This window comes from Myripristis murdjan, chromosome 10 (assembly GCF_902150065.1).
Source record: "Myripristis murdjan chromosome 10, fMyrMur1.1, whole genome shotgun sequence".
In the NCBI taxonomy this organism is placed as follows: Eukaryota; Metazoa; Chordata; class Actinopteri; order Holocentriformes; family Holocentridae; genus Myripristis; species Myripristis murdjan.
Window position 1 is genome coordinate 8,167,515 of NC_043989.1, and position 20,402 is coordinate 8,187,916.

General features: G+C 39.8%; 2 protein-coding genes across 3 annotated transcripts; one reads left to right on the forward strand and one right to left on the reverse strand.

Moving 5' to 3' along the window:
- Positions 1 to 1,641: 1,641 nt before the first annotated feature.
- On the reverse strand, positions 1,642 to 10,124 carry tmem144b (transmembrane protein 144b). 2 transcript variants are annotated; one of them, XM_030061331.1, is made up of 12 exons: positions 9,918 to 10,123; positions 9,584 to 9,754; positions 9,147 to 9,269; positions 8,345 to 8,444; positions 8,037 to 8,117; positions 7,845 to 7,923; positions 7,520 to 7,599; positions 6,705 to 6,823; positions 5,005 to 5,124; positions 3,757 to 3,854; positions 2,999 to 3,052; positions 1,642 to 2,332 (listed from the first exon to the last, which is right to left on the reverse strand). In XM_030061331.1, exons 1-12 carry the CDS (start codon positions 10,006 to 10,008, stop codon positions 2,249 to 2,251), a joined length of 1,200 nt encoding a protein of 399 aa, XP_029917191.1. In that variant the 5' UTR covers positions 10,009 to 10,123; the 3' UTR covers positions 1,642 to 2,248. The 2 variants fall into 2 exon arrangements, with proteins under 2 accessions (XP_029917191.1, XP_029917192.1); XM_030061332.1 differs by lacking the exon at positions 3,757 to 3,854 and having other exon boundaries at positions 9,918 to 10,124.
- Positions 10,125 to 11,777: 1,653 nt separating this feature from the next.
- Positions 11,778 to 20,044, forward strand: gask1b (golgi associated kinase 1B). The gene is made up of 4 exons (XM_030062039.1): positions 11,778 to 12,846; positions 14,711 to 14,928; positions 15,863 to 16,089; positions 18,744 to 20,044. The coding sequence occupies exons 1-4, from the start codon at positions 11,955 to 11,957 to the stop codon at positions 18,949 to 18,951; spliced, it is 1,545 nt and encodes a 514-aa protein (XP_029917899.1). The 5' UTR covers positions 11,778 to 11,954; the 3' UTR covers positions 18,952 to 20,044.
- Positions 20,045 to 20,402: the final 358 nt, after the last annotated feature.

Genomic DNA, 20,402 nt, shown 5'->3' on the forward strand with positions numbered 1-20,402 from the left:
CTGCCAGTAGCTTTACAAAAAGATTATTACACAATTCATATAATCCATCTCCTGCAACCTTGTTTTTAGAATTGCCTTTGTGGAGCTGCTTGATTCAGATTTGACAGCGAGTCCACTGGCCAATTTATACCTGTGCAGCTCAACACAGATTAATGGACCAAACTGTGAAACATATTCTAGTCAGGGCTGTCCTGGTGTTTTCAGCCTTGTTTGAGCAGTCTTGATGTCTGTTCAAGACTTTTAAAGAGATGTGATGTTCACGGCCCCCTGAGCGCCAGATGCTCATCAGATTCTATGATGAATGAAAATACAACGGCTATGGTAAAACCATTGCCACAAACCAAGCTAGAGAGGAAACATTTCAGATCAGTGGCGTGTGCAGAGCGACAGCAGCAAAGGCAGAAACCTCTTGGAGGGAAATGGTGTGTTGGCTCAGTTGCCTAAGGTGTTTATCTTGTGAAATGCTGGGTTTCAAATCCAGCCTGCAATCTGTGTCAAATCTCATTCCTATCATGTCTGTCTCTTTTCACTGTGACCTGTCTAATGAAGCATAAATGCCATGAAATAGTATCTATAAAGGGCACTTCCCTGAAAATGATAAGGAGTTCAGGGGTATGGTGCTTCCTTGGACGGAGACATTTTTGAGAGTCTGCTTCTAAAACTTTGTTCTTGCACAGTAGCATGTAACACAAATATGGTGGTTGTAAAATGTTAATAAACATTAAAATATCATACAAGGCCCCAGCAAAGTACTTTTATTATTAATGTAATTGATGGAAAATGGAGAACTAGGAAAAAAAAATGTTTATATGCACTGATAAGTAGAATTTAGCTTACAGTGGTGTTTTGGGCTTTGGATAACAATGCTTGATATAGAGTTTCTTTTATTTTATTTTACGATGGGCAGCTACGGTCGGCTTGTTTGCAGTAGATCAATATGCTTGTATATATAGTTCATGTAATCGCAATTATTTCTTTGTCTTGTTGCTTTTATGGTTTTGCAAACCAGAGTTTCAAGTGCTTGCCAGGCAAAGTGCTCTATACAAATAAGCAGTTCAACCTTTTCCGCTGTTATAAAAAGACACAAGTTACATTTATGTGACAAGTTTCCATCCACACAAAATATTCGACAGTGTGGAAAATAGCAGGTCCTCTCTGATAATAGATATGTAAAATCATGTAGATTTTCCCTGTTGCCTTTCATTTGTACCTTGTCATTTGAAACTTTTGCAAAGCTGGGGTGCCATGTAACTTCTGTCTTGAATACTGTTTTCCCATGTCAAACTCTCACCCAGAAAAGAAAAACAACAACAAAAAAAAAAAACAAATAAGGGAAAAAGGGATCTGCTCACAAGCTGAGCATCACTGGGATGAGTCCTATGTAGTTGTGGCTGTCAGTAGAGAAATAGCCACCACAGTACTACACTCTAGCAGAAGACCCTGAAATTAAAATTCTCTATTCAAACTGTGTTATGTGGGACTGAAAGTAAACCAATGTCTGGCAGAATCATGGCTGTTTGCCCGATTGGAGGATAAACCAAGGCCATCATGAAACAAAACTCACGGCAGCCTGTTATCCAGATGGAAATGCTAATGACTCCTTTTCTCATCATGCACAAAAAGCAAAGAGCGACAAGCCTGGACTTCTCAAACATTTCATTTTAATATCGACATTGACTTTTCTTTAAATAATACAAAAGCAGCGTGTCAAGTCCAAACACCATGGCTGAGCACAATCTCTCGAAACGTGCAGTATTCTTTTATGGTACAGTGCATCTTGAAAAAGTGTTAAATGCCCCAAAACTTGCAAAGAAGGAGTAACAGTAACATTAAACTTCAAGTATGAGCACGCTATTAACAACTATGAAACCCACAGCACACAACATAAGACAATTTTAACATGAACATACATACATGAACCATCAGCAGATCTCTCATCTCTTTTCAACTAGAGATTACAGCGTTCCTATGTGACGCTGCCACCTACTGGTAGCACAGCACATGATTGCTGTCTAGTGAAAACTTTGCATCTCCAAAAGCTTCTCAAGGGTTAACTGAAGTGACCTTACTTTTTCTTGTGATTCATTCATTTGAGTCTGGGCTTGAAAGTCAAAGGTATGATTTTAAATCCCTAGTGGATGCATGAGGAGAAATTAATTGTTCAACTGCAACTGAAGAACACGTGAAAAATCATACGCACACACACAAAATGAGGTGTTAAGGTTTGCCATGATGGTGAGGTACACCATTAGAGCTTTGAGACAGCAGTCAGCACTGAGCCAGTCAACACAACGCAGGAGGCCAGGATGAAGATGAAGCAGTTGACGAAACCCTGAAGGAAAGACAAGAATTCATCGTCAGCTGTGATGAAGGGCTCCAAGTGTTTAGACTGAAGTATTAAAATAAATGTGCATTCATGTCTCACCAAGTTACTGCACTTTTGGACTCTTCATTAATTGTTCGTTTCACAGATATGAACTTTTACTATAGTTTCAGAAAAGCTCATATTGGGGGTGAACAAAAAAATGACCTGGTGAGGTTTAAAAGGCCTGTGTGATAGATGTTATAACTTCTATTTATTGCCCTAAATGCTGTTTGGAACTTGTAGACTTACCGATGTGGAAAAAGTTGCAAAATCATATCCTCCCTGGTATGCATGTTTGCCAGTAAAAAGGGCACCAGCTCTCTCATAAGATTGGTTTATCATTAACATTAGAGCTTAATATGGCTGGTGCTCCTCGTTTTGGTGCTTAATCCATTCAAACTCAGTTGGTACGATTAATAATGAGAAGAAAAAAAAAAAAGAAAAAGCTGGTACACAAACAAACCTGGCTGTGTGTGCACAGACAGGAACAGGACTCCAGCTCATGACTTTGTTTGTCGAGCTCCAAGACTCTCATATGAAAGGGCCAAAGTGATGTTCTCTCCCATACAAAGAGCTAGTGCAAGTAATGCACATCAAAATGAGTTACAGGCTTATCAGAGCTGCGATGCTCACCTTAATCTCCCTGAAAACCAAAGATCCCCAGAGTGCTGCAACCAGACCGTATCCCTAAAGGAACAAACCAATCAATAAGCTGTTTTTATGATGAGCAAGCACAGGCTTATTTAGTTTAATGAGCTCTTGAATTTATGGAGACATTGTAAGGAGGGAAAAAGTCTGTAACATATGCAGGATTATTTCTTGGCAGAGTCTTCCTTTCCTCTTTGTGGGTGTAGGGTGAGTGACGGAAGGCATATTGTGTAATGTAATGCAGCACTGATATGAAAACCCTCAACTCAGCACAGTGAAATAATCAATAAACAAACTGAGAAAACCAAATGTTCATGTTTACCATGATGGATTATCCAGCTTGTACTATTTTCCCAGGAAGATGTCTTTCATACCATACAGAAATGAATGGATGCACATGGCTTCCTCAAAAAGCACTGCTTCCAATTATGCTGACTGTGTGAAGACGCCACCAGGGGAAATGGAAATGAGGGGCAGCCTGGAGGATCGGGTCTAACTTAAAGTCACTGGTACTGCCTTTAAAATGGAATTCAGTTTTGAAATGTTTAACAAAATTTGACCATATATTCTTTTAAGCCCAAACTGAGACAAAAAAAAAAAAAACAAAACAAAACAAAAAAAAAAAAAACAGAGCTCTGTTGGATTCCAGCACTGACAGTTTCAGTCAAGTGCCAATTTAACAGCTCCAATTAGAGTGACGTTTCCCTACCCGGCAGGCTCCCAGAACATAACCGTGTACTCACTGCAGTGATCATTGGAAAGGTAATGACAGCGCTCAGGTAGTTATTAGCCTGGAACCAGCAATATGTTGCTACTGTCCACATCAGGCCAGATAATAGAGCTGAGGAGAAGAACACTGTTATAATGCAGTTCTTCAATTAAAATAAAGACAGTGCAAATAACACAGCAGACAAGCAAACGGGGGAAAAAAATTCTATGTAAAAAGGTGAATATAAATATGATCAAAAAATAGTAATTGCAAATTATGGCCCTTGCTTTAAACTTAGAACTAAAATCACAAATTTCAGTTCTAGTTGTTCCATCTGTTGTTGCAGACTCTTCAAACTTAATTGCTTCTCAGTGGAGAAATGATTTCAGATTTTTATCACTGTTGCACTCATTTTATGTTACCGAGATTCTCTTCTACATGTCGTTAAATTCAACCTACAATCCAGGAAAAAAAAATTATAAAAAATTAAATCCTCAGTTAAACAGGAAAAGAGTCTCCTATCCTGAAGTTACCTTCAACAACAAAATTTCTCTAGCATTTTTATATGTGATTTATGTGTAATGTCTGAAACATCTTTACTATAAATTACATCCACTTGATGAGCTTTCACAACTTTGGGCACACAGGTGATGAGACTTTGTGGCAGGTAGAGATCTGTGTTTTCCAGGCTCTGGTACTGGCAGGCAGAGTTGTATCGCAATGAGCAACCTACTGAAAGACAGGAAACTGCACCGTGGGCCATACAGGGAAATTCAAAAGTCTAATGATGTGTTTGGGTTCAAAGTCCTTCAAATCAATTCTGTATGACTGTAGCATGTTTAATTTACACTCCTGCTGTCTGATGCCTGCCTGTATTGCACTTGTGCATTTTTCTGTGGACTTTCATTTACATTTTCCTGTGCTAACCATCATCTCATGTGGAACAAGTACATCGTTTAATAAACATGGGATTTTTTTTCAAGGCGCTCATATGCAAATGTTTAAAAGGCAATAAAAGGCAGACTCATATTCATATGCTATCAGATTGAAACTGAATCAGTGTTTGAACCCAAGAAGGAACTCAACTCATTGGCTGTGACCCAACAACTGGAATGTTGATACATTTCCCCCCCTCATACTTAATATGTACATCTGAATTGCGATCTTGAAACTTGTTAAAACTAAGTTTGTTAATTTCTAAAACCTTACAGTTACTGACACATGGCCACAAGGTCATCGTTTTGCTTTCTGTTTGAGCACAGCTTTAAACCGAGTGCATTACCTGGCAGGATGGCGGCTGAGTAAACCCTGGGCCTGTTATTCATGGCAGCGCAGTAGATGACAAAGTACACGGTGCTTGTGAGGAAAATGCCCGAGCACTGTGCATAAACATAGTCGATGTCTGTGAGAAGACACAAACAAAAAGGGGACACCTGTGCTTAAGTATATATGTCTGGGCCAATGAGAATGTGTTATATTCATTTCTTTTGCAGACAAATTGCAAACATCAGCACTGAAATTTGAGCCAAAGCTAGAAACAGCAGCAATGCGTTTTAATGAGACCGAGATTAATCTTTGAACTACCCCACAGACAGCAGGACACAGGTAATTAAAAAAAAAAAAAAAAAAAAAAAACAGCTTGGCACACACATATCCTTGTTCAGTCCTGAAAACAAGACTGTTGGGCATTAAAACTTGTTTTCTCGTGTTTTACCTTCCTTTGAAATCGTCTCAAGGTTTTTCCTCTAAACATTTGTTTTAGGTGAGGCTCCTTCCAAACTATTTTCTCTGATAAATTTGAATGAATCAATGAGCTCAGTTCAGACAGTTTTCCATTGCAATATTTACTGCAGGACGTCATCTATTAGCCTTGAGCACAGAGCAAGGCTTTAGATGGCATGTTATTAAATGAAGTAATTAAACTGGCTGTAATGAATGTTGACTAGTTTGCTATCCACATCAACATTTTGGCACCAGACAAAAAGGAATTAAACAATATTATGACAATTTTCAAATGAGAAAGTAATGGGATTTAGCCCCTCTCTGTGGTGAAAGAAACACCAATTGACTGGGTGATCTGTTGCATAAGTGTTTTTCAACCCAGTCCTCAAGGCCCACCTGTTCTGCAAGTACTGAGTTCAGCCCTGCTCTGTCTGATCCCACAAAAGGTGTAAGGAAAATGTAGTCCTTATCTGGATCAAATTTGGGACGAAAAAGTGGACATTGAGGACTAAGTTGAGAACCACTAAGGAAACGAGTACACAAGTGCTTGTGTCAGACTGCAAAGCAAGCGGTGCATCTGCTAGTTATAGAAGTACAATAAGTACATTTTAAGACTATTACTGCCCTATAGCATAAAAAAGGTCTTAACATACAAGGTCTCCAGCTTGTTAGACTGTTGATGAGTAGCAGCGCCTCTGATTAGTTCACTGGGTTTTGAGATCTTGACCTTTCAAGACTCACTTTCCAATAGAATAGAACCTCATTTTCAGTTGCTCAACATGGCATTGCATGACATTTCATTCAAGCCAAATAAAGCTTCTAAAAATGCTAGAGGATTTTTTTTTTTTTTTTATAAATGGTGATATATTGCTGCTCCACAAGGCCTGAAAATGAAATAAAATTCACCAGGTTTCATTTAATCTGAGAATGCCATTGTGGTGGCAATTATTACTTTGCTCTGAGTCTGTTATCAGTATGCACACAAAAGTACTCAGTAAATACTGTACAATGCTCCTGGGTACACCTAGTTTTATGAATGGATAGGGCCTCTTCTTTGGTGGAGTTATAAATGATTGCTCACGTGGAGCAAGCACAACCACGGAAATAGGCACGTATGACTGGGGATACCTACAATTAAATTTCAAATTAGACTTTCAGAATACAGTTTTCTAATTTTTTCCTTTTTTCACCAAGTTAGGTGACTCATGAATAGCTTGTACGCTTGTCATATATCAACTCTGAAACCAAAAGCCTTCATACCGTAGAGACTGGCTCCGTGGAACATACTGTCATGGTACGACGAGTGGCTCTTAATGTAAAGGATGGGAGCGAAGGAGGATCCATACATCAGGCCAGACACAACAGCGAGCAGGCAACCGCTGATGAAGCAACAAGACAGGCTGCAATAAAACGGCCTGACCATTTCTATTGGAATATTTCTGCTGAATTAGTAAAATTAAGTTTTAAATATTTATACAATATAGGATAAACCGTGAATGTACAGAAAAAGTGGCATATACCTATATGCTGCCATACACTCATTTAAAGAACATCTCACTTTTAATTCTCCATATTAAAATAAGCAGTCAACAGTGAACTGTAATTCTACACTGTGTTAAAATCCACAGAAAAATGTTCACATTGCAATAGATATAGGTATCTATAGAGCTACAGATGTATATATAGTGCTTATTGCCAATTCTAAATTATTTAAGTATGTTGATGTATTCTTCCCTGCTGAGTCCTATAACTTTTTTTTTTTTTTTAATCTGCTGCCACAACCAAGATCAGTCAGGTTAATGTTAATAAATAATTTAATTATAGAGGCCTTGCATCTGACCTCCAGTCTAAAAAGATTTATGCAGAGAGACACACAATATGTTCATGTTTAAAGCCATGCAGCTCGTTAACAGCAGCGGATTAAATAACTATGAATGGAGATTTATCCTTGTCCTGCCATGAAAAAGAAAATAACCCCTACTAGGAATTTGACCAAGGTGAATGTTTCATAAATCCCAGCCTGTTTTGTCTTTAACTTTTAAACAAAATATTGTGCACAATGAAAGTTTGCTCACATGAAGCGCCTGGTCTTTGGTCCGACATTGTCTATCCAGAACTCTGAGGAACTTGGGCCATAGCTGTCCGAGTTTATTCTCTGCAGAGGAAGACAGCACCAAAAAAGGAAACACACCAGACTACACAAACAGTCAGAACTGTGCACTCAAAGCTCAGTAAGAAACCATTGGTGAGCATTTATTAATGTATTGTCCTGCTTCTCATTCTACCTGGAGAGAATATTGTTACATCCAATTTGGTCTGAGCGTGATGAAAAAACAGTCAAAATAACAATTGTTCCTTTAAAAAACAGAGGAAAATAAGGTAGAAAATCAGTGTGCTCACCCTATCAATGAGTAATGGGGTCGATTCAGAGCTGGGATGCGTCTGCACGTCAGTTTTCACAAAGAAAAAAATCAGGCCACTGGAATAAACAAAACTTCTCTGTCATTCCGATAAAACTCAAAAGGAGATTTAAGCCGGTTAACGTGCACTTGGTAGAGGCAGTCAGGTGTGAGAAATTACTTGATAATATACCTGAGCAGACACAAACCGGCTCCACAGTAGTTTAATATTGGCCTGGAAACATCCTGGGCAGTAATCCCGAACCACCCAAACCTGTGAAAGACAGCTTCATTCATTTTTCTCGCGGATGTGTTGCCACCGTCAAGAAATAAGCCTTGCTAATGCCAGACATTTCCATTTCCATTTTAGGAGAAGGCAATTGCATTCACACAAACTAAAATGAGAAAGTACACTATGCTTGTGAGGAAAATGCCTAAACTAAACTAATTTCATAATTTCTCACTGTAGGTGATGGAAAAACACAACTGAAGTTGACTCACCTTGAACTGGCCCAGCCCATCAACAAACTGCTGGATCCCCAAATTAAAATCCCAAGGCCGAGACCGATCGCTTTCACTATTGGAACAACTGTGATATTACCTACAGAAAGTACAGGCCTGCAAGTTATTGATGGGCAAATCGGGCATGTCTCAGTGTTTCTACATCTTTCTGCAAGGAGGAAGCAATGTTGCATCATGTGTTACAGTTGCCCTCTGTAGTATAGTTTTAAACAAGAGTCCTATTGCTATTTTCAGTCTTAAAAAGTAAATTGAATCTCCCACGTTTGTCCAGCTTTTCTCTTTGATATACTCTGAAACATTCATTTTGGAGAAAAAGCTGAAGTTTATCAATACGTATCTCTAAAAAAAAAAAAAAAAATAGAAAATTTGGAAAGCACTCTTCAACCAAGGACTAGTGTCACATTTTCCACATTTTTCATTCAAACAGGAATAACTCTCATAGGGCAAGAACGCAGAGAAGATAAATCAGTGATGTAAATAAGTGATGTTTTCTCAAGCTGCTTCACTAACTATTAATGGCTCATTTCACATTTGCCAGTGAACTCCAAAAATTAAATATTTCCTATAAGCAGTCAACCATCAAATGTAAACCAGACGAGGCTCACCACACTCTTGGATAACGACTCTGTTACTGTCAGTTTCCTTACAGATTGGTCTCATTTCTCACAGAACAGCTCTGGGAAGTGATTTGAGGACTGGATTCAGACTAAAGTCTGCCCACCGGAACAGGAACATAATCAGTTATACTATATGATGCAGTTTTGCTTCAGTAAAACACTACCTGTAGCCCAGATCACACCTCCAAGCATTGCAAAAGGATGGAATTTGGGTGAGTGAAGCATCAGGTCTCCAAACTTAGCTACAACCCATATGGCTGCACAGTTTACCCACTGGAAAAACATGCCTGGAAATAGAAGAAAGGCACAAAACAAGAATTTGCCCATCTTTAAAAAAGGCACTTCACAGTATTGAGTCTTAAAATCCAAAATAAGTGGCAGTGTGTAGATCTGATGTATTTCAAGGCAGCAAATGAAACACGTGAAAATGAAATAAATACTGTAAAATTCTCATCCCACTGGCACATAATCCCACTTGCTTGAAGAAATATGACTCTTAGACTCACATTAGCTTTGATATGATGATGACTTTTTTTTGGTGTGATATTAGACCAAATGTTGTATTTGGAAAGAAAATAAACTGCTAAAGTTGAATGCTTACCATCCCCCGTCTCTATTCTTTTGACAGGAACAAAGTTGCTTCCATATAAAAGCACAGCAACCACATTTGCAGCAATTCCGTAGGCAAAATTGGTCATATTGGTGGAGTTAAGAAAGGGGAAATCAAACGTTTCTAAAGTGCAAACTGGACCATTTCCCTCACTCTGGACATCTGGGAGAGTGCACAAAAATTAATCCACAGGCAATGCGACATACAGACGCACAGATTGAATACAAGAGGTAGACTGGTAACAGTTTAAACACCCAAATTGGTGCAACTGGCTCAATACAGTCAAGGTTAAGCAGCATGAAAAGTGCACAAATCGTTTACGCACCTTGTCTGGCCACATTTTCATTGTCAAGGCAGCTCACCGTGAGGAAGGCAGCAACAATTAAAAGACAATGTGCACATACTGTTTGGAACATGTTAAAACCCAACTATAGTTTTCTGTGAAATTTTCGGAAAACGTAAACCGTCGCCATGTGTGTCAGCTGGGGTTGGGACTGCAGGTAGTCAGGTGTATCCAATCATCCAATCAGTCAGGATGATAAGTCGCTTAAATGAACACAGAATGCAGCTCACACTGTAAATACGCTCATGAAAAACCACTATTATAATATATATTTTTTCATTCTACAGTTAATTTAGTAGTAAAATTAGTAGTAAATTTAATGTAGGCTACTTTTAGGCAGCTTATATCTTACTGTCGCCTTAACCCTGTAGTGTTTCTATGATATTTCAGTGCGAACGAATAGTTTTGCTGTGATACTTGCAGACTGTTCCCTCTAAAATTGATTATAGAATTACATCACTTTTGTCCGACTAACTAAATAAATTCGTAACCATCTAAGGAACTAACTAAATATGGTTGGCCTATGTTTCCTATATAATATGAACACACCCACACCCACACCCACCCACACACACACACACACCTACAACCCCACATTTGACAAAGTCCCAAATTTGAATTTCACTGCATATATTTTAATAGAATACAGTGTACATTAAAATAAATATAACAGCAGGTCGAGGAGGGGGGGATGATTAATTCATCAAAGCGAACTGGCCTCGCATGGTGATGAGGTCAGACATCTGCAGCCACAAGTTCTATATTTAACACACTAGCTCCAAATCCAAGCCTGCTGTCATTCAGGTCAGGATATCCTGCGTGGGCTGCAATGCCAAATCCACAATTACTTCCACCGGAGGAAACACGCATCTGTTTCCTGTTGTTAAGTTTCTTGTAGGCTTACCTTGGTCCCTACCTGCAACCCCGTAAATTTCTCCATGGACCATTCTTTTCTATTATGCTCTATTCTATTCTATCGCCCCCAATATAAATCGTCGTTAGAGCAAAACACCCAGAGGTAAAATACTGTAAAACTGCCAGGTTGTGTCCCCTGCCACTCCCCTCTTAACTAAACAAAAATGGACTCAAATAAAAGGGCAATATCCTGTGCAATATCCTCTCCACCCCGCGCCACTGGAACTGAAAAAACGGACCAGCAGATGTCGCCGGAAAGGCATGTCTTTATAATGGGCCGCATTAATTTTCACTTCCCTTGTATCCAGTAGCCTATATAACACATCATACACTTTAATGTTATTTGGTGCCCATCATTACTGCATAATTGGCATGCGCCCGGTTGCACAGGAAAAACATGCATGAAAAATCAAGATAATAGGCCTATTGCGGTATAGACATAGGCTGTGTAATAATCATTCAGCAACAGTCCGATGAATATATGGATTTACAATATGCCTATACATGCCTAAACTGATCTGATGGCAAGCCATTTGGGGGTATTTTATCTCCTGTTATATTGCTATAATAGCAATATAGAAGTTGCCTATTACTTGCAAAGTGCTTTTTTGTATGGGGTAAAGTGTTAAAGTAATGGAGACACTAATAAACTTGGAAATGCCAGATTAAAGAGAGGTTATGAGAAGGAAAATGAAATACATTATGCCCCATAGTTGGTTTCTACATTGTAGACATAATAAAGAAGTTTCCCATAGTCACTATAGCCTGAGTTCAGTTATTTTTTGGTTTAAGTGTTTAATTGGAAGGAAAAGTCGACAGTTCCTGTTGCTGAATTCCTGTTGGACTGGTGTTTTTTTTTTTTTTTTTTTCCCAGCTGATGCATCCATTGGGCAGTTGTATCCATGCATCCATACGGCCACATATCCACCCTTCCTCTCCTGCACATGACATAGTGCTTTTAAGGAAACCGGTCGGCTGTCGGAATTTCGGCATTCATTATTCTCCAGCTACTTGGAAATGACTTTGGGAATTTCTGTGCGCCTCCTTGGTTTGACTTTGGAGCAAAAGGACGCTCAGATAACCATGTTAATTACATAAGTTCTAATGGGGAAGTCTCTCTTTCACTGGCTATGCTCCCCTTTTCTTAGACTGGCCAGGAGGTTTCAGAGGTTCCCTTCATCAAAAAGGAATTTGATCATTGTGATTGTGTGTGTCTTCTACTTATTTTTTGTGGTTTCACAAGTTGGACACTCGCTACCGCGCCTGGACAGAAGGACTGATAAGAACAAATACCAAAGGAGCGGCGGATTTTATAATTTGGGGATAGACGAAGCCCTGTCAGACTCTTACAACTCGCCAACAGATACCAATACAGGCTCTGTGGTCCCGACCCGGTCCAACGTGGTGTACATTACACTAAGGTCTAAGCGTCTCAAACCGGCAAATATCCGAGGGACAGTCAAACCAAAACAGAGAAGAAAAGTTAGAAGGATCAAATCAGAAAATACTGCTTTTACGCAAAATAAAGCTGGCACTTTGGAGGATGAGGCGTGGCAAAAGCGCACCTTTGGATCCGATGCGTCCTGGAGAGAAATTAAAGATATACACTACAGATCTCTGGAGGTAGACCATATATATAATACAGATCTTCAACCAGAGCCTCAATACAGCGCCATCCGAATCTACAGTCAAAAGGCACCGCCATGGTTCAGCTCAGAGGACGTCAAAGCCATGCGCTTCCTTGCTGACGCCAAAGTTTTGCGCATCAAAGAAGTCTCCCATGCAGGCTCACCGCCGCTGCTGCTGTTTGAGGGCGAGACAAACGTTTCACTTGCCGACAAAAAAGATGCAGAACTTAACAAAATATGCAGTGGACAGTGTGGAATTATCAACAGACCTGTGGACACCAGTGAGGTCTTTGCTTTCCATTTGGACAGGGTGCTGGGATTGAATAGGACCTTGCCAGCTGTTGGCAGGAAATTCAGGTTTTTACACGGTATGTTAGTGCGCACACCGCCAAAGGCTCTCATATCTCATGTTTTAGTAGTTATTTTTGCGTGACGGCTATTGCACCCGTTAAAACCCGTGATTAAAAGTTTTGGCAGTGTCCGGTACTTTTCCCATATCACAAGGCAAGTTGTCAACTATGTTCCATTGCAACTCAGTACTCATCATCAAGCCTGAACAGACAACGCTGAGGAAAAGTGTGTGTGTGTGTGTGTGTGTGTGTGTGTGTGTGTGTGAGAGAGAGAGAGAGAGAGAGAGAGAGAGAGAGAGAGAGAGAGAGAGAGAGAGCATATGTATGAATGACATTTTGTAATTTGATAGTTTCCTTGCTCAATCCATTTTAAAATTGACTTCTGTTTTAATGAAGAACACCATGTGTATCTTTTTGTATGCCAAGATCGTTTTTTGAGAATTCAACCATGACTCGGGAGGAAAAAAGTAACAAACTGTTAGGTGGATACAAATACTGTATTTTTCACCGGTGGGGATAAAGTCATCCAAAAGTAACTAAAAGTACTGATGACAGTAATATCTTTACAGCAGGAAATCACTAACCTGTAATAGATTACATTTTGAAATGAAAAGAGGAGATAGAAATCATATAAGCCCTTGTTTATGCGGTGTGTAAAAGTGATAGCCTTTCATCTGCCAGTCAGAGAGCTGATATGAACTTGTAGCCCACAAAGAAAGTTTGATCTCCAAGACATGTTTTTCCACCAAAAGCCTTGTGCCTTTGTGCTACTGCCCTTGATAAAAGTGTCAGTCAGGGCTGTAGTCAGGACAGTCTTATTTGAGTCCAAGTTTATCCCAGGACCAAGTCCAATTTAGTCTGAGTGAAGACCAGAACCAAATGGGGCTGAGACCAAATTAAGACTGAGACCAGGGCAAACTGAGACCTATTCAAAGATGATAAATGGTGTACATTCCTTTCTAAATGCAAAAATACTAGTTAAGGCAAGTGGAAGTTAAAGCAGACACAGACCAAGACAAGCACAAGACTTCAGAAAAGTGAAATTGTGACTCCACACAAGATAGACTGGACTCAGTTGCAACTGTTTTCGCTACCTTCTCTATTCAGAGGTTTAAAGGTGCACTACGCAAAATTTCAGAGGGTCGATTGAGACGAAGACCCCTCAGATTCAACTGACAAAAACATGGAATAAACATGTAATTTGTTGATTCTTATCATGATTAAGTACCTGTTCCACTTTTGTTTGTTGAGTCTTAAGGGTCCTCAATCCAGTGGACCCTCATTCATTTTGCATGGTGACACCTTTAAAGTGATACCAATTCACCAAACCATAGAGAATGGCCAGCTTCATGCAGAAGGTGACAGACTGTAGGGTAATGAGCTCTTCCATTATATGAAAATGTTGTCATATACTAGGCCTGCCTTGTTGTCATCAAAAGGAATTCCCTACTCCATCAACAGCCCCGAGCATCACTGAGAGCGGTGACAGCTGTGGGGGCATAAAGGTTACAGAATCTCTTACAAATCCCTCGGCTACTTTGGGAAAATCTGGGTGGAGGAAGTAAACAAGTAACTCTGTACTTTCTTTTCAACAGCTACAATCAAAGTGTCCTTGGGCAAGGAAGGCATTTGAGCGCTTAACTGTTTGAGGGGAGCTGTCTGATGACTGACAGTAGAGAAGCATTTGGTGGGAGTGCTGGGCGGCTCCCAAGTGTGAATCTGTGAAATCGCATGAATTCCATCAGCGTCAAGCAGGGTGCTGCTGAAAAAGAACATGCATGTTCAGCAAGCTTTCCCTGGAGAGGTAAAGGTTAAACGCAGCACAGGGATTGAACAGTGTGCCGACAGCCAACCATATACACTTTCTGTCTTTCCCTGTTAGATGGCCGGCCCTGTTCAGTGGTGTCCTGGGATGCATCCCTCTACCCAGAAGGCTTTGTGGTGGGCCAGTCCTCCGTGAAGTTAACATGGGGGGAGTACCAGAGCTCCCTGAAACAGAGATGCTGGCATAAAAACATCACCCCCAAGCCCGACTCCGGCTGCTCCACCATTCATCACTTTGAATGGAGCAAACTAGCTCTGTTTGATTTCTTATTACAGGTAACAGAGACTGTGTTTTAATTTGAGAAGTAATATAGTTCAATGCAAAAACAAAAACTACTGTGCATGGGCAAATTTTGCAAATACTATTCTGGTTGAAGAAAAAAAAATGGGCTGACATCAATGCGGAAATAAGCACTTTTATGATGTTTGTGAAAAATGTTACTTTTTGCCTACATGTGTTTTGACTGACAACAGCGATATGCTCAAACAATTGGCAGAACTGTAAAAAAAAAAAAAATACTACTACTGTTAAAATAGGCTAATTACGTTCAGAGAATTTGTCCATTGGATGATTAGGAGTTGTTTGGGTTCCTGTGTAGGAGGGTGTTGCCCAGATCAAATGCTGGCACTGAGAACACAACTCCTGAGAATGAATAAATTCATCCCTTGATCATGAAGGATCAAGCCTAGTAGTGTGAGGAATTTGGACATGGCTGCAACCTTGATACTACATTTTTTACGTGGGCGGCTGAGGAGATAGTGCTGCAGTTTTATTTATCGTGAAGAGTTTCATCTTACTGTTCTTTGTTTATTTGCATGCACAGTATAAACACTACAATTGCATAACACCCAAGAAAAGAAGAACAATTAAGAAGTACATCTTGAGCAGCTGAGATGAAAAAAATGTTTCTGCAATCAGTGATACAAGTGAATACAATCGCAGAAATGACTACAAAGCCTTACTGAATACATAGTTCTGATTAGCCAGTGAATGGACTTTGAGGTCTTTTATTTCTGAATATAAACTACATTGCTTTTTCTCATCCGCTGTGTCATATCTAATCATATCACAGTCAAGAAGGCTGGTTAGTGTTGTTGATTTATGAGCCAAAAATACATTGCTGTTTGGTTACTGCAGACAGTCATGCTGGACTAGTTTTTGGCAGAAGCTTCTAAAAATTTCAATCCCAGTTGCTCTGTCCTTTTTCAGATCTATAACCGCCTGGACCGGAGCTGCTGCGGGTTCAAACCCCGGCAGGAGGATGCGTGTGTGGAGCTCGGCCAGCATGCTGAGTGTACAGACCAGAACCACATAGCGCTGGCTAACATCATCCACAGGGGCCGCGACCCCAGACACCTGCTCTTCACCAACAACAAGGGATTCTTCGACCGGAACGAGGACAACCTGGACTTCAGGCTTCTGGAAGGAATCAAGGAGTAAGATGATGAATATATCATGACAGCAAATGCACTTGTCAAAGATTTATAGTGAGGTCAAAAGGATTTCAGTGTATCATTAAAGCACTGCATGTGCATGGAAAAAAAAGTGACACCTGCTTGACTTGCTTTAACACCATGTTCACACTGTGAGCAGCTGTCGATGGGTGAAGTTGAATCTTTATAGTGGTTTTCATAATGATACATTGTTTTGTGGAACAGCCCAGTCTGAGATCCACAAATAAACAAATTGGGAGGCCAGCCACCACCAGCAGCAACAGCAATCATGAGTAGAGACATATTTTCATTCTTTAGTTGACTGACTGAGCTCTTAATCCAAGGAATAATAGTAGATAACACGAGGATGACAAAGAGATGAAAGGATAACCTGTATTTGCTGTATTTAAGGGCTTACATTTGTTTAAATTTGTCATTTTGATTTCTCTATCAGAAAAGAAAAGAAACAGATTGGGTCAGTGATTATATTCTGCAGTTCAAAAAATCCTCTACTTTGTATATTGCTGCTTTTTTTTTTTTTTTTTTTTCCTGTTTTTGAGGATCTGCAGGGCTGATTGTAGCAGCAGAGGCAACGAATAGGCTGGAGACTTTTCTGCATTTTGCTGCAGATGTCTCAAGATATGTTTTGCATTCTTAGTTTTTTTCCTGCTTCACATTTTCTGTCTTTATTTTGCTTTTCTATTATCTTAGCTTTTGCAGTGATGCTGCTGACTACGTCTGTGCGAAATGGGTCTGAGTGTGGAGGGGAAGGGCTGCCTGCTGAGCTGCATGACTGATAGATAGACAGACTGGCACTAGAGCAGCAAAGGGAGGGGTGATACGCAGGTTTTGGGCCATTATGACTGGGCCTCTCAACGCCCTCCTTATCTGGTATATTGCCCCTAGTCAAAAAGTCATTTACTACTAATAACTAGTGGTTTGTGATGTACTGACCCCACCGCGGTTTCTCTGACACTCCAGATGGCCATCTGCCACTGGTTGAAATAGGAATGTGGGGGACAGGTGTGCACCCCACTAATGCATTTTCTCTGTCTAGCACCGCCTATCTGGCTTGATATGTGATATCAAAGTTCACATGAGTGCTGAGGTATGATACACCTTAGACGGCGGTTCTCCGTCCACGCCCAAGAGACATTCCGTACTTTACATCCATCCTGTGATCGATAAATCAACGAGTCATACCACTCGGGAGACATTAGCAGAGGGGCTATGATCTGAAAAACAGTTGTCCCTACGCCGTGCACATAACTTCTTTTGATCGTCGTTAAAACTGCAGCCTTTCATCAGGGCTTTCATCTGGTAGACATAAAAACAGCAGAAGTCTAAATTTAACTGATATTAGATCAGTTTATGATACTTTCACAAGATCGCAGGAGCTCATTAAGGAATGGTTTCTTTTTGCATAGATAACTACGCCCGCAAGAGTGCAATTTTGATTAGAAAGGTTCACGCTGAGAGTGATTTTTATATTCCGGTCATGTTGATTTTGATGTTTTGATAATTTCTTAGTGGATGGGAAGGCCTTTAATACTTTAAATTAAACTATAGTTAAACAGCTTGATACTGAATATAGTCCACACATCAACAAACATACTCCTGGCACCTTCCAGTTTCTCGGAAAAGCTGTGAGTAAGTGCTCTCTATGTCTCTTATTTAGTCCACTCCTAAGTACTCATGACCATCTCATGTCTCTCTTGAAGAATGGTGTTTTTGTGGTACCAACATTTCTCAGAATCTCAGCTGCTCTGGAGGCAGAAATAATCTTATAAAACATATTAGCTGTCTCTGTGTCCAGGCACTGCTTCCCTCAGAGGAAGAGGTATGGGAAGGCGAGCCTTCAGAGGACTAAAAGCTATAGGCCTCATAGCTAACTAATGATCACTAATTGGGACCATCTAAGTAGAATTACCTTTTGCGTCATCGACGGTTCTTGACCCTTGTGTAGCCTCATGACAAACAGCTGTTGAACATTACTCCACAAAAAAGTACATTGACGCTCTGAAAATGGATGTAACTGAAACGTCAAAAACTTAATTTTAGTCATCATTTTAATCACATTTTATTCATGCAGCAAGTTAACTCATCTAGACTGCTGTAGGATAGTATGGATAGATTGAATTTCGCGGGTCAGCAGGCTACACTGTATAGTCGTAACTTAACATGACTAAATTGAATTTTTTCATTTTGTATCAAAAGCACTATAGCTATCTCCTCCCTTTCTTTTCAGTAGACTTCAGAAAAAACATTATTTAAAGCATCATTAAGCAATTTTTAAACAATAAAAATAGTTCACATATGAAAACATTTATTATGTATTCCTTTAAATAATGCACATCTCACATGAGACAAAGATCCATAGGTTCAGAATAAATGATTTAAATCTATATAGCGCAGGTCCCTCGTCATGTGCGATCATAGCGTATTGCTGCAGAGTGATAAAGCAACGTTTTTATTGGCATGAGTAACTCTGATTCCTACATCTCTTGAACACCAGAGATGATGACTGACAGTTTCACCATCAAATGAACTGACTGGCCCCAGAGAGCTGGTGAGGGCAAATGGTGATAGGGATCTCAACATGTTTATCCTTTGCACTCTCTTTATCCCTTCCTTTGGTCCTTTGCTCCTCTCTCCAGGCTTCCAGAGCAGGCGGTGGCGGTGCTGAGGAGCAGGAGGTTGAGGGAGAAGCTCCTCCAGTCTCTGTTCTTGGATCAGACCTACTGGGAGAGCCAGGGCGGCCGGCAGGGCATCGACAAGCTGATTGATGTCATCGAGAGGCGGGCCAAGGTCCTCCTCACCTACATCAACGCACATGGGATCAAAGTCATCACAATGAACGTGTGACAACAGCAGACAAAGGGTTCAGTCCCTGCAAGCAGCACTGTGTCAAAATGTTTCTTAGCAAAACACTTAAACAAGGATAAATAATGTATTTTATTCTGTTTGGTTGACACTTCTATCCAAAGCACCTTATGCCATGAGTGCATACAAGCATGGGTGGCTCTAACCCATGTCATGTCTACCCACTGACCTGCACAGGATTATTAGATATTATAGAATATTCTCCAGCAGCAAATTAATAGATGTTCTTTTATGAAGTTATGAGGATGAAATGCTGAGTTGTCAGCTCTGCAGCTTTGAACAGTTTAATTCATTTTTACCATAAACTGAACCTAGCTTTGACTCAAGGAAACTAATTCTTCTCACTGTATCTATCTTCTGAAAAGGCAAACACACTTTCATTCAAGATATTGCTATGTAAACACGGAGTTAAAATGATGTCTTTTTAATGGCCTTCCCAGCAAGTGTACTTTGGATTGAGTATGAATGGTATGCACTATAAGATTTGTTAATTGCTTCCCCGTTCTGTATGCTGTGTGGAGTTAAGACATTTCCAAAGCTTCTTATTGCAGCTGACAGGCCATGGCACAAATCCACCAGACTTTGGTCTGGCTGGGGTCACAGATTGTGCAAAAAATAGCAATAGTAATTTGCAAATCTTTTGTACTGTCTGAAAATAGGAGTTTTCTCAGAACAAGAAGAAGAACTTTGTCAGTAGGTGGAGTTAATTTCACTTGTTTTCAATACACAGTCTCACCTTTTTCAGGCATTTTGAAACGAGGCAGATTCCTCCATCCACCAAAGATTGTCACTTCAATAAAAAAGCTAATTCGTATTGGAAACAAATGGAATTATCTCAACCAACTGGAATTTTTTAGTTTTAGTAAGAAAAGTGAGTTTATAAAAATGTTACGAGACACTTTTTGGATAGGGTGGGGTTCCTAGCTACTGTACTTTTGACGTCATCTGAAGAAATGATGAGAAGATGTTTTAATGTCATTCTGACCAGCTTTACTAAAACGGGCTCTTTGTTTTAACTTAAACTGCAAAAATTCTTTGCTGTAACCATTTTCACTATTTATTTATTTTTATACTATTTGTTTTATCTCTTCTAAGATGTTTGAGCATCAGAAGACAAAATAAAAGCACATCTTTATCAAATGACATTTGACCCATAGAATCATTTGCAAGGGAAAAGTGCACTAGTATCAAGTGTTATATAATAGTTGTGTGTAATTCTTAGCATTTATTTTACCCTTCTTGGTGTGGCAGATCAGTTGAGTTTAACATTTAAGAATCATTAAAACAAATAAGATGTCAGTCACAAGAGATTATTCTAATTTCACCCGTAATTATCTCCTGTGTGTGGCTGTCTAAAATTTTTGGTATTCAATCTGTCTTTTATGACAAACCCACCCACCTAATATCTAAGTAGACTTAAATGAGACATTATT

Bases quoted from the DNA above. Each gene is read 5' to 3' on its own strand.
- gask1b (XM_030062039.1), top strand. From the start codon at position 11,955: ATGGGGAAGTCTCTCTTTCACTGGCTATGCTCCCCTTTTCTTAGACTG. The intron at 12,847-14,710 runs GTATGTTAGTGC...TTTCCCTGTTAG, and splicing joins GAAATTCAGGTTTTTACACG to ATGGCCGGCCCTGTTCAGTG. The intron at 16,090-18,743 runs GTAAGATGATGA...TCCTCTCTCCAG, and splicing joins CTTCTGGAAGGAATCAAGGA to GCTTCCAGAGCAGGCGGTGG.
- tmem144b (XM_030061331.1), bottom strand. From the start codon at position 10,008: ATGTTCCAAACAGTATGTGCACATTGTCTTTTAATTGTTGCTGCCTTC. The intron at 8,118-8,344 runs GTGAGTCAACTT...TGTCTTTCACAG, and splicing joins ATGGGCTGGGCCAGTTCAAG to GTTTGGGTGGTTCGGGATTA. The intron at 7,600-7,844 runs GTGAGCACACTG...CTTCCTCTGCAG, and splicing joins CCCCATTACTCATTGATAGG to AGAATAAACTCGGACAGCTA.